At 48.8% G+C, this 11,736-nt stretch overlaps 3 protein-coding genes across 3 annotated transcripts; all 3 read right to left on the bottom strand.

Annotated features, from left to right (window-relative positions):
* Window positions 1–4,834: 4,834 nt before the first annotated feature.
* Window positions 4,835–6,147, bottom strand: LOC121856659 (proline-rich extensin-like protein EPR1; the record flags this gene model as incomplete). The annotated part of the gene is made up of 1 exon (XM_042352327.1): window positions 4,835–6,147. A coding segment is annotated over exon 1 (1,313 nt), but the record flags the coding sequence as incomplete, so codon positions are not given.
* A 53-nt stretch (window positions 6,148–6,200) lies between these two features.
* On the bottom strand, window positions 6,201–7,740 carry LOC121856660 (leucine-rich repeat extensin-like protein 5). The gene is made up of 2 exons (XM_042352328.1): window positions 7,117–7,740; window positions 6,201–6,692 (listed from the first exon to the last, which is right to left on the bottom strand). Exons 1-2 carry the CDS (start codon window positions 7,738–7,740, stop codon window positions 6,201–6,203), a joined length of 1,116 nt encoding a protein of 371 aa, XP_042208262.1.
* Window positions 7,741–7,743: 3 nt separating this feature from the next.
* Window positions 7,744–8,573, bottom strand: LOC121856661 (endochitinase A1-like; the record flags this gene model as incomplete). Its single annotated transcript, XM_042352329.1, has 1 exon — window positions 7,744–8,573. A coding segment is annotated over one exon (830 nt), but the record flags the coding sequence as incomplete, so codon positions are not given.
* Between the last annotated feature and the right edge of the window lie 3,163 nt (window positions 8,574–11,736).

Genomic DNA, 11,736 nt, shown 5'->3' on the forward strand with positions numbered 1-11,736 from the left:
GCTGAGCTTCAGTTTGTTAATTACTTTAAGCACATCGTTACTAGTAATATTGATATTCATCAACATATTTTCTATACTGTCGTTATATACCTTATGAACTTCTGGAAACTGTGCTAGGTTTTAATTTGTGAATACGGAGCGAAAATGACTATTTAACGTACTACACATTTCTAACTCACCATCAGTCATTTCTCCTGTCGTAGTTTTAAGGGGACCTATTGTATCTCTAACCTTTGATTTATACAGTTGATAAAAAGCTTTGGGTTATTTTTCGATTCGTTTGCTACCTTGATTTCATAATTTCTCTTTGCTTTCCTAATTTCTGTTTTTACCTGTCTTGTTAGGTTCTGATAGTAACCAAGTAAGTGATTTTTGCCTTTCTTAACTTTTCTATATACTCCTTTCTTTTCCTAGAAGATCTAGAGTCTATTATTCATCCATTTTGGTTGGTTCCGTATCGATCTGAATTTTCTTTTAGGGATGTGTTTATTTTGGGCATTATTGATTGTCGCAATAAAATTGTTCATAAGTAGCTGCTAAATTAAATTCGGGTTATCCGTCCTAAGTTGACAGTTTCCGGAGGTGTGGGGGATTAATCTTTTGACCATAGGGTCATCCTTAGGTCTCTCCTTAAGCTACCGTAATTAGCCTTCCTAAAATCCGGGATCAAGGCCGAATTTTCCTTCTTCCTGCCATCCCATATTATGTTAAAATATATGGCTTTATGATCACTGTTTCCTAGTTCGTCTCAATCCCAACATTTTACTAGATTTTCATTACTGAGAACTAAATCGAGGATATTATTTCCTCTAGTTTATGAATTGATATAAAAAACTATCTGTACTACTTCTAGAAAATCTTCAGATTCATTATCGCTAAGTTGATTTTTCCAATCTATGCCTGAAAAGTTGAAATCGCCTAGAATACATACATTGTTTCTATCAGATGCCTTCTTTATTTCCTAGCATAGCAATTTACCATCGTTCCTACTCAAATTAGGTGGTCTATATATAACACCAATGACTGTTCACTGCCCTCACCAATCTCTACCCAAATACTTTCATTTGTATATTTTCTGGTTATTTATCACCCCGTCCTACACTGTCTCACTGTGTTCTCACCGTCTACACTGTCTAGGTTGTTGGTCACCCGTTCACTGTCTCACTAGTGTTCAGGACAGCTGTAAGTGGTCACCCGTCCACTGTCTCACTAGTGTTCAGGACAGCTACACACTAGTGTTCTCACACGTTCTACACTGTCTCACTGGTGTTCAGGACAACTGTGTGGTCACCACGTCCTACACTGTCTCACTAGTGTTCAGGACAGCTGTAAGTGGTCACCACGTCCTACACTGTCTCACTAGTGTTCGGGACAGCTGTAAGTGGTCACCACGTTCTACACTGTCTCACTAGTGTTCAGGACAACTGTAAGTGGTCACCACGTGTTCAGTAGTGGTCACCACGTCCTGTTCACAGCTGTCACACTGTGTGTTCAGGACAGCTCTGTCTCACTAGTGTTCACAGCTGTAAGTGGTCACCCGTCCACTGTCTCACTAGTGTTCAGGACAGCTGTAAGTGGTCACCCGTCCTACACTGTCTCACTAGTGTTAGGACAGCTGTAAGTGGTCACCACGTCCTACACTGTCTCACTGTTCAGGACATCTGTAAGTGGTCACCGTCTACACTGTCTCACTAGTGTTAAGGATGTCAAGTCCTACACTGTCTCACTAGTGTTCATGACAGTCTCACTAGTGTTAGGACAGCTGTAAGTGGTCACCACGTCCCACACTGTCTCACTAGTGTTCAGTCAGCTGTAAGTGGTCACCCCTGTCCTACACTGTCTCACTAGTGTTAAGGGACAGCTGTAAGTGGCACCCGTCCTACACTGTCTCACTACTGTAGTCCAGGACAGCTGTAGTGCACTCAGTCTCACTAGTGTTCAGGACAGCTGTAACCACGTTACTGGTGTTCAGGACAGCTGTAAGTGGTCACCGTCCTACACTGTCTCACTAGTGTTCAGGACAGCTGTAAGTGGTCACTGTCAACTAGTGTTCAGGTGGCCACCCGTCCACACTGTCTCACTAGTGTTAGGACAGGTCACCCCGTCTACACTGTAAGACAGCTGTGGTCACCCGTCCCACACTGTCTCACTAGTGTTCTCTGTAAGTGGTCACCCCATCACTTGTCTCACTAGTGTTCAGGACAGCTGTAAGTGGTCACCGTTCTACACTGTCTCACTAGTGTTCAGGACAGCTGTAAGTGGTCACCACGTCCTACACTGTCTCACTAGTGTTCAGGACAGCTGTAAGTGGTCACCCGTCCTACTGTCTCACTAGCAGCTGGTTGTCAGTCTCACTAGTGTTCAGGACAGCTGTAAGTGGTCACCCGTCCTACACTGTCTCACTAGTGTTCAGGACAACTGTAGTGGTCTCCTACTGTCTCACTAGTGTTAGACAGCTGTAAGTGGTCACCCGTCCTACACTGTCTCACTAGTGTTCAGGACAGCTGTAAATGGTCACCCGTCTACACTGTCTCACTAGTGTTCAGGACAGTAGTGGTCCTGTCTTGTCTCACTAGTGTTCTGCAAGTGGTGTCTCACTAGTGGTCACCCACGTCCCTACACTGTCTCACTAGTGTTCAGGACAGCTGTAAGTGGTCACCCCGTCCTACACTGTCTCACTAGTGTTCAGGACATCTGTAAGTGGTCACCCCGTCCTACACTGTCTCACTAGTGTTAAGGACAGCTGTAAGTGGTCACCACGTCCTACACTGTCTCACTAGTGTTCAGGACAGCTGTAAGTGGTCACCCCGTCCTACACTGTCTCACTAGTGTTAAGGACAGCTGTAAGTGGTCACCACGTCCTACACTGTCTCACTAGTGTTCAGGTCAGCTGTAAGTTGTCACCCCGTCCTACACTGTCTCACTAGTGTTAAGGACAGCTGTAAGTGGTCACCCCGTCCTACACTGTCTCACTAGTGTTCAGGACAGCTGTAAGTTGTCACCACATCCTACACTGTCTCACTAGTGTTCAGGACAGCTGTAAGTGGTCACCGCGTCCTACACTGTCTCACTAGTGTTCAGGACAGCTGTAAGTGGTCACCGCGTCCTACACTGTCTCACTAGTGTTCAGGACAGCTGTAAGTGGTCACCCCGTCCTACACTGTCTCACTAGTGTTCAGGACAGCTGTAAGTGGTCACCCCGTCCTACACTGTCTCACTAGTGTTCAGGACAGCTGTAAGTGGTCACCACGTCCCATCATTATATATTATAATATATAATTTATTTTTCAAGTTTTAGGAATAGTTTTTAAACATAATGTTAATTTAATATGTAATACAATATAAAAAAGAACCATCTGACCAGTTGTATAACAAGCTGCTGGCCATGGCTGTCAGGCCAGTCACTGAAGATGATCTTACGATAACTTTATAGTTAGGTTAGGTTTGGTTTGATTTGGTTTGGTTTGGTTAAGCTACGTTCGGGATAAATGGCGAGGAAAACTGGGGTATAGTGAGGGACTGTGAGGGATGGTAAGGTATAGTGAGGGATGGTGAGGGATGGTGAGAGATAGCGAGAAATGGTGATAGTGAGGGATGGCGAAGAAAAGTGAGAGGTGAGGGATGGTGAGGGGTAGTGATGGATAGCAAAGAGTGGTGAGGGAAGTGAGAGATGGTGAGGAAAAGTGCAGGGTAGTGAGGGAATGTGCGAAAAATTGAGGGGTTGTGAGAGGAAAATGAGAGGTGGTAAGGGAAGGTGTGTGAAAGTGAAGGATAGTGAAGGAAGGTGAGGGAAAATGAAGGATGGTGAGGGATAGTGAGTGGATGGTGAGGGAAGTGAAGGATAGTGAGGGATTGTGAAGAAAGTGAGGAATGGTAAGTGATGGTGAGAGTAAGTGATAAGTGGTGATGAAAGGTGAGAGAAAGTGAGGGATGGTGAGAAAAGGTGAGAGGAAGTCATGGAAAATGTAGGTTAATGAGGGATGGTGAGTGATAGTGATAGGGAGTGAAGGAAAATGAAGCTTAGTGAAGGGCTATGAAGGTAAGTGAGTGAGTGAAGGTGAGGGGAAAAAGCGAGGGAAGGTGAGGGGACGGGTTGGACCACCATTAGGCAAGGTTCGCCAGAGGAGGTTAAAGCCGACGGGAGAATATGTTACCTCTGTGCTGGGACTTTGGGTGTGCTAGGGTCTGCCAGGGCTGCTGAGGGCTACTGGTAGTTATTTAGGACTGACGAATTCGTCTGGGGACTACTGGAGAATGTTTAGGGCTTCTTGAAAACCCTGAGGTTTGACGGGCTCCTTCGGACTTTGCTATAGACTGTTTTGGGTGGCTGTAAATAAACGAAGGCTGCTGTTATGTGATAAGGACGGGTGTTTTGTGATAAGGACGGGTGTTTTGTGATAAGGATTGGTGTTTTGTGATAAGGACGGGTGTTTTGTGATAAGGACTGCTGTTTTGTGATAAGGACTGGTGTTTTGTGATAAGGACGGGTGTTTTGTGATAAGGACGGGTGTTTTGTGATAAGGACGGGTGTTTTGTGATAAGGATTGGTGTTTTGTGATAAGGACGGGTGTTTTGTGATAAGGACGGAGTGTTTTGTGATAGGACTGGTGTTTTGTGATAAGGACTGGTGTTTTGTGATAAGGACTGGTGTTTTGTGATAAGGACGGGTGTTTTGTGATAAGGACGGGTGTTTTGTGATAAGGACTGGTGTTTTGTGATAAGGACGGGTGTTTTGTGATAAGGATTGGTGTTATGTGATAAGGACTGGTGTTTTGTGATAAGGACTGGTGTTTTGTGATAAGGACGGCTGTTATGTGATAAGGACTGCTGATACATATAAGGACTGCCGAAGTATAGGTGGAGGCTGAAGTATAGGTGGATGCTGAAGTATAGGTGGATGCTGAAGTATAGGTTGAGGTCTGAAGTATAGGAGGAGGCTAAAGTATTGGTGGAGGCTGAAGTATAGGTGGAGGTTGAAGTATAGGTGGAGGCTGAAGTATAGGTGGGGCTGAAGTATAGGTGGATGCTGAAGAATAGGTTGAGGCTGAAGTATTGGTGGAGGCTGAAGTATAGGTGGAGGCTGAAATATAGGTGGAGGCTGAAGAAGAGGTTGAGGCTGAAGTATAGGTGAGGCTGAAGTATAGGTGGAGGTTGAAGTATAGGTGGAGGCTGAAGTATAGGTGGGGCTGAAGGTATAGGTGAGGCTGAAGTATAGGTGGGGCTGAAGTATAGGTGAGGCTGAAGTATAGGTGGAGGCTGAAGTATAGGTTGAGGTCTGAAGTATAGGAGGAGGCTGAAGTATTGGTGGAGGCTGAAGCATAGGTGGAGGCTGAAGTATAGGTGGATGCTGAAGAATAGGTTGAGGCTGAAGCATAGGTGAGGCTGAAGTATAGGTGGAGGCTGAAATATAGGTGGAGGCTGAAGAATAGGTTGAGGCTGAAGCATAGGTGGAGTGAGTATAGGTGGGCTGAAGTATAGGTGAGGCTGAAGTATAGGAGGGCTGAAGTATAGGTAGAGGCTGAAGCATAGGTGAGGCTGGATGGGTGGGCTCAGCATAGGTGGAGGCTGAAGCATAGGTGAGGCTGAGTATGAGTGCAGGCTGAAGTATGGGTTGAAGCTGAAGCATAGGTGAGGCTGAAGTATAGGTGGAGGCTGAAGCATAGGTGGAGGCTGAGCATAGATGGAGGCTGAAGCATGGTGAGGCTGAGGTATAGATGGAGGCTGAAGCATAGGTTGAGGCTGAGGAAGTAGGTGAGGCTGAAGCATGGGTGGAGGCTGAAGTATAGGTGGAGCTGAGAAGTATAGGTGGAGGCTGAAGGTATAGGTGGAGGCTGAGTATGAATGGAGGCTGAAGTATAGGTGCAGGCTAGTATGGGTGGAGAGCTGAAGTGTAGGTGGAGGCTGAAGTACAGGTGGTCTGAAGTATATGTGGAGGCTGAAGTATAGGTGGAGGCTGAAGTATAGTTGGAGGCTGAAGTATGTGGAGGCTGAAGCATGGGTGGAGGCTGAAGCATAGGTGGAGGCTGAATAGGTGGAGGCTGAAACTGGTGGAGGCTGAAGATAGGTGGAGGCTGAGCATAGGTGAGGCTGAGTATAGGTGGAGGCTGAAGTATAGGTGGAGGCTGAGTAAAGGTGAGGCTGAAGCATAGGTGGAGGCTGAGCATAGGTGAGGCTGAGGTATAGATGGGCTGAAGCATAGGTTAAGGCTGAAGCATAGGTGAGGCTGAAGTGTAGGTGGAGGCTGAAGCATAGGGTGGAGGCTGAAGTATAGGTGGAGGCTGAAGCATAGGTGGAGGCTGAGACAGGTGGAAAGATGGAGGGAGTATGGGCAGGCGAAATGGGTGAGGCTGAGTGGGGGAGGCTGAAGATGGTGGAGGTGAATAGGTGGAGGCTGAAATAGGTGGAGCTGAAGCATAGTTGGAGGCTGAAGCATATGGTGGAGGCTGAAGTATGGGTGGAGGCTGAAGCATAGGTGGAGGCTGAAATATAGGTGGAGGCTGAAACATAGGTGGAGGCTGAAGTATGGGTGGAGGCCAGAAGTATGGTGGAGGTTGAGAGTATGGGTTAAGGCTGAAGTATGGGTGGGCTGAAGTATGGGTGGAGGCTGAAGTATGGTTGGAGGCTGAATTATGGGTTAAGGCTGAAGTATAGGCTGGAGGTTGAAGTATAGGTGAGGCTGAAGTAGGTGGAGGCTGAAATATATGTGGAGGTTGAAGTATGGGTGTAGGCTGAATTATGGGTTAATGCTGAAGTATGGGTGGAGGCTGAAGCATACTTGGAGAGGCTGAAGTATAGTTGGAGGCTAAGTATATATGGAGGCTGAAGTATGGGTGGAGGCTGAAATATATGTGGAGGATGAGGTATAGGTGGAGGCTGAATTATGGGTTAAGGCTGAAGTATGGGTGGAGGCCGAAGTATTTGGTGAAGGCTGAAATATAGGTGGAGGCTGAAGTATAGGTGGAGGCTGAAGTATGGGTGGAGGCTGAAATATAGGTGGAGGCCGAAAATATAGGGTTCGAGGCTGAACTATGGGTGGAAGCTGAAGTATGGGATAAGGATGAAGTATGGGTGGAGGCTGAGGTGTAGGTGGAGGCCGAAATAGGTTCGAGGCTGAACTATGGGTGGAAGCTGAAGTATGGGATAAGGATGAAGTATGGGTGGAGGCTGAGGTATAGTGGAGGCCGAAATATAGGTTCGAGGCTGAACTATGGGTGAAGCTGAAGTATGGGATAAGGATGAAGTATGGGTGGAGGCTGAAGTATGGTGAGGCTGGGAGGTATTTGGTGGTGGCTGAAATATAGGTGGAGGCTGAAGTATAGTGTAGGCTGAAGTAGAGGTGGAGGCTGAAGTATAGGTGTAGGCTGAAGTATGGGTGGAGGCTGAAGTATAGGTGGAGGCTGAAGTATAGGTTGAGGTCACATGGGTGAAGGCTGAAGATAGGTGGAGGCTGAAGTATGGGTGAGATGAAGTATGGGTGGAGGGCTGAAGTATTGGTGTAGGCTGAAGATAGGTGGTGGCTGAAGCACAGGTGGAGGCCAAAGTATTGGTGGAGGCTGAAGTATTTGGTGGAGGCCAAGCATGGGTGAGGCTGAACATAGGCTGGAGGCTGAAGTATGCGTTAAGGCTGAAGTATTGGTGGAGGCTGAAGTATTTGGTGAGGCTGAAGATTTGGTGGAGGCTGAAGTATTTGGTGGAGGCTGAAGATGGTGAGGCTGAAACATAGGCTGAAGGCTCAAGCATGGGTTAGATGAAGTATAGGTGAGGATGAAGTAATTGGTGGAGGCTGAAGTATTTGGTGAGGCTGAAGTATGGGTTAAGGCTGAAGCATGGTTGAGTGACGAAGTAATTGGTGAGGCTGAAGACAGGTTCGAGGCTGAAGCATGGGTGAAGCTGAAGTATGGGATAAGGATGAAGTATGGTGGAGGCTGAAGCATGGTGGAGGCTGAAGCATGGGTGGAGGCTGAGGTATTTGTTGGTGGCTGAAATACAGGGTGGAGGCTGAAGTATTGGTGAGGCTGAAGCATTGGTGGAGGCTGAAGTATTTGGTGGAGGCTGAAGTATTTGTGAAGCTGAAATAGGTGTGGAGGCTGAAGATAGGTGAGGCTGAAGTATTTGGTGGAGGCTGAAGATAGGTGGAGGCTGAAGTATAGGTGGAGGCTGAAGCACAGGTGAGCCTGAATTATAGATGGAGGCTGAAGCATGGGTGGAGGCTGAAGTATTTGGTGAAGCTGTAGCATGGGTGGAGGCTGAGGCATAGGTGGAGGCTGAGGCATAGGTGGAGGCTGAAATATAGGTGGAGGCTGAAGCAAGGGTGGGGGAGGCTGAAGTATGGGTGGAGGCTGTAGTACTGGTGGAGGCTGAAGTATAGTTGGAAGCTGAAGTATAGGTGAAGGCTGAAGCATAGGTGGAGGCTGAAGTTTGGGTGGAGGCTGAAGTATGGGTTAAGGATGAAGTATGGGTGGAGACTGAAGTATAGGTGGAGGCTGAAGTATGGTTGGAGGCTGAAGCATGGTTGAGGCTGAAGCATAGGTGGAGGCTGAAGAGCAGGTGGAGGCTGAAGTATAGGCTGGAGGCTTAAGTATGGGTTAAGGCTGAAGTATAGGTGGAGACTGATGTATAGGTGGAAGCTGAAGTATAGGAGGCTGAAGTATACGTGAGGCTGACGTACTGTATATGTGGAGGATGAAGTATGTGTGGCTGAAGTATAGTTGGAGGCTGAAGATCGCTGGGGAGTAATGAAGGACGCTGGGGAGTAATGAAGGACGCTGGGAGTAATGGAGGAGGCTGGGAGTAATGAAGGACGCTGGGGAGAATGAAGGACGCTGGGGAGTAATGAAGACGCTGGGGAGTAATGGAGGACGCTGGGGGAGTAATGGAGGAGGCTGGGGAGTAATGAAGGACGCTGGGGAGTAATGGAGGACGCTGGGGAGTAATGAAGGAGGCTGGGGAGTAATGAAGGACGCTGGGGAGTAATGAAGGACGCTGGGGAGTAATGGAGGAGGCTGGGGGAATGAAGATCGCTGGGGAGTAATGGAGGACGCTGGGGAGTAATGGAGGACGCTGGGGAGTAATGAAGGAGGTTGGGGAGTAATGAAGGACGCTGGGGAGTAATGAAGGACGCTGGGGAGTAATGGAGGAGGTTGGGAGTAATGAAGGACGTGGGAGTAGAAGGACGCTGGGGAGAAATGAAGGACGCTGGGGAGTAATGAAGGAGGCTGGGGAGTAATGAAGGACGCTGGGGAGTAATGAAGGACGCTGGGGAGTAATGGAGGAGGCTGGGGAGTAATGAAGGACGCTGGGAGTAATGAAGGACGCTGGGGAGTAATGAAGGACGCTGGAAGAAATGAAGAATGTTGGGGAAGAAGGAGGCTGGGGAGTAATGAAGGACGCTGGAGTAATGGAGGACGCTGGGGAGTAATGGAGGAGGCTGGAGAATGAAGGACGCTGGGGAGTAATGAAGGACGCTGGGGAGTAATGAAGGACGCTGGGGAGTAATGAAGAATGCTGGTGAGTAATGAAGGATGCTGGGGAGAAATGAAGGACGCTGAGAGCAATGAAGGACGCTGGAGTAATGAAGGACGCTGGGGAGCAATGAAGGACGCTGTGGAGTAATGAAGGACGCTGGGGAGAAATGAAGGACGCTGGGGAGTAATGAAGGACGCTGGGAAGCAATGAAGGACGCTTGGGAGAAATGAAGGACGCTGGAGCAATGAAGGACGCTGGAGAGCAATGAAGGACGCTGGGGAGTAATGAAGGACGCTGTGGAGTAATGAAGGATGCTGGAGAAATGAAGGACGCTGGGAAGCAATGAAGGACGCTGGGGAGTAATGAAGGATGCTGGGGAGAAATGAAGGACGCTGGAGAAATGAAGAGCGCTGGAGAGTAATTACACGCTGGGAATAATGAAGGAGGCTGGGGAGTAATGAAGGACGCTGGGGAGAAATGAAGGACGCTGGGGAGTAATGAAGGATGGGGAGAAATGAAGGACGCTGGGGAGAAATGAAGGACGCTGTGGAGTAATGAATGACCTGGAAGTACTAAGGACACTGGGAATAATGAAAGCTTGGAATAATGAAGGACGCTGGGGAGTAATGAAGGATGCTGGGGAGTGTTGTAGGACGCTGAGGAGTGCTGGAGAACGCTGGGGAGGTTGGGAGAAGCAGGAGGTTGGAGGACACTAGAGAGTGTTGGAGACGCTGGGAGGAGGACGCTGGGGGAGTGTTGAAGGACGCTAGGGAGTGTTGATGGACGCCAGAGAGTGTTGGAGGAGGGTGGGGTGAGGGGGGGGCGCTTAATAAAGCCAGATCCTAGTGTCGAGAAATAATAATTATAATAAAGAGGACAAAGGAGAGAAGAAAGTAATTAGGGGAGAGAATGCTGAGGTGAAGTCTCTAGTGACATGTACAGTGAAAGTGAACGAGGCGCTTTTGCGAAGGAAGTACGATAGACTTAAGTCTGCCATTTGACTGAGGAGAGAGAGAGAGAGAGAGAGAGAGAGAGAGAGAGAGAGAGAGAGAGAGAGAGAGAGAGAGAGAGAGAGGAGAGAGAGGGAGAGAGAGAGAGAGAGAGAGAGAGAGAGAGAGAGAGAGAGAGAGAGAGAGAGAGGAGAGAGAGAGAGAGAGAGAGAGAGAGAGGAGAGAGAGAGAGAGAGAGAGAGAGAGAGAGAGAGAGAGAGAGAGAGAGAGAGAGAGAGAGAGAGCTTGTCAGTAGCTTGTAGGTAGAGATGTATAAACGGGCAATAATGGTAAGTATTTATGTGAGAGTAAAGGACAGAGAGCAGATGGTGATAAGGGAGAGTCTATAGGAAAGGTGAAAGTGTGAGAGAAATAAGAAAGAAAGTATAGGAGTTGTGAAATGGAAGAAGAGTAGAGAGAGACACGGAGCAGCTAAGGACTAAGATTGAATAACAGTATAGTTAGAGAGAGAAAGGGAAACTAGGTTAGAGCAAGGGAGAGAGGAGAGAGGGGGAGGTGAGTTGAGGAGAGGAGGGAGAGGGAGGGGAGAGGAGTGGGTAGGAGAGGGAGGAGCAAGGGAGAGGGATTGAGTGGAGTGAGGAGCTTAGGAGAGGGAGTGGAGAGCAGGAGAGGAGGGAGAGCTAGAGAGGAGAGAGCAAGGGAGAGGATTGAGAGGAAAGGAGAGCTAGGAGAGGAGGGGAGCTAGGGAGAGGGAGTGAGAGCGAGGGGAGTGGAGTGGAGAGGAGGAGGAGGAGCTTAGGGAGAGAGGAGGGGAGGAGGAGGGAGGAGCTAGGAGAGCAGGAGAGGGGAGGGGAGGAGTGAGGGAGAGCAAGGAGGAGAGGAGGAGAGCAAGGAGGAGAGGACTGGAGAGAGTGAGAGCTAGGAGAGGAGAGTGAGAGCTAGGGGAGGAGGGGAGGAGAGCGGGAGGGGGAGGAGTGAGAGTTAGGAGAGGAGGAGAGCAAGGAGAGGAGAGAGCGAGGGAGAGCTAGGGAGAGGAGTGGGAGAGCTAGAGAGAGGAGGAGTGAGTGAGAGGAGGGAGAGGAGGAGTGGAGAGCGAGGGAGAGTGAGCGGGAGCTAGGAGGAGGAGTGAGAGTTAGGGAGAGGAGGAGAGCGAGGGAGAGGAGGAGGGCAAGGGAGAGGAGGAGAGCGAGAGGGAGAGGGAGGAGAGCAAGGAGATGATGATAGCGGAGATGATTGAGATAGCTGTGATGAGTGCGAGGGAGATGAGGAGATCAGGAGATGAGGATGAGGAGAGGAGTATTTGGGTTTTGAGCTAGGGAGA

This window comes from Homarus americanus, unplaced genomic scaffold, assembly GCF_018991925.1.
Source record: "Homarus americanus isolate GMGI-L3 unplaced genomic scaffold, GMGI_Hamer_2.0 scaffold17883, whole genome shotgun sequence".
In the NCBI taxonomy this organism is placed as follows: Eukaryota; Metazoa; Arthropoda; class Malacostraca; order Decapoda; family Nephropidae; genus Homarus; species Homarus americanus.

What these genes read in the sequence shown, in the direction of transcription:
- LOC121856660 (XM_042352328.1), bottom strand. Translation starts at nt 7,740, where the DNA reads ATGCTTGAGCCTTCAGCCTATGTTTCAGCCTCACCATCTTCAGCCTCC. An exon ending in TACTTCAGCTTCCACCCATA is followed by an intron (nt 6,693 to 7,116) that starts GTTCAGCCTCGA and finishes CATATATTTCAG; the next exon opens with CCTCCACCTACTTCAGCCTC.